Raw genomic sequence first — 1,017 nt, 5'->3', positions numbered from 1 at the left:
GTGTACAGAGTACTTGTTATGATCCAGACCTTCGACCCAAACGCTTCCCTTTCCAGTATGTTGCGTATTGCAAAGCAGCCGTAGTAAGAGTCTGCATAGTAAACAGCCACATTCACTTGCCCCCACTCGACGGCTACTTCACGCCGAGACATTCTGTGTATGCTTTTCCGTGGCATCCTTTTTGTGAAGGCAATGCAGATTCCATGACTGATCATCAAAGGGGTCAGGGCCTTCAGGAACCTCTCCCCATTGTCAGTGTCCGGGGCAAAGAGACCGATCCACCTCCACCCAAACAAGAGGAGCAGCTGGACAATGCTGAAGTGCAGGGATTCTTCCTCTGGGGCCACCCAGTAGACAAATGGAAACTGAGTTTTATCTTCAAGAGCAGGATCAATAAAGCCATAACTGATCTAAGAAAGAGAGAGAGAGAGGTTGTTTTGCTTTTGCTTTTCCTGCTGTTTTCTTTCAGGGTAAAGATTGCTGTGAAATGTCTAACACTGTCTAAGCATGAGCACAGTGCTTGGCAGAAGAGGGCCAAGATATCTGAAGACTTCCTGGTCCTTCAGACATTCTTCCTTTGATTTGCTTAAGCAGTTAAAGTGCTTCCCTTCTTGGAGGATGGCAAGAGGACCCAGTCCAACCTATGCAGTGTCAAAAAGGGGAGGGGAGGGGGAGAAGGGAAAGCATCTGAAAGATGGCATTTTTCCTTTTCCTATAGGAATTAATGACAAGCATTCACTTTCGCAAAAAAAGTGTGGTCAGGGCAATTGTTAGACAGAATGGCATAAGCCATTTATGGGCATAAGCACCAGCATACCTAGGATGAATAGTTGTTCAAGATACATGAATGGATGTATTCACTTCTCCAATGAAAGTTCATCTCGTGGAAATCAAGCCAAGTGATGGAGATTGGTTACCATTTTAAATGACTAAGCTGATGATAGTCTAACACAGCAGTCATGGATCTGTTTGTGTTTTTACAGATGAAGCCCAATGATGAATGTGTGTGTGTTGTTG

General features: G+C 44.7%; 1 protein-coding gene across 1 annotated transcript in view; it reads right to left on the bottom strand.

Moving 5' to 3' along the window:
• Positions 1-152, bottom strand: part of LOC123019387 (vomeronasal type-2 receptor 26-like) — a gene marked incomplete at its 3' end in the record, with an annotated part of 7,863 nt that extends 7,711 nt beyond the window's left edge. The window contains exon 1 of the mRNA XM_044422215.1: positions 14-152. Coding sequence (XP_044278150.1) covers positions 14-152 — 139 coding nt within the window. The remainder of the gene's footprint in view (positions 1-13) is intronic.
• Positions 153-1,017: the final 865 nt, after the last annotated feature.

The sequence above is a fragment of the Varanus komodoensis genome, unplaced genomic scaffold, assembly GCF_004798865.1.
Source record: "Varanus komodoensis strain SLA01 unplaced genomic scaffold, ASM479886v1 scaffold121, whole genome shotgun sequence".
Taxonomy (NCBI): domain Eukaryota; kingdom Metazoa; phylum Chordata; class Lepidosauria; order Squamata; family Varanidae; genus Varanus; species Varanus komodoensis.
Note: the sequence above shows the minus strand (reverse complement) of the source record. Positions and strands in the feature narration are given on the sequence as shown.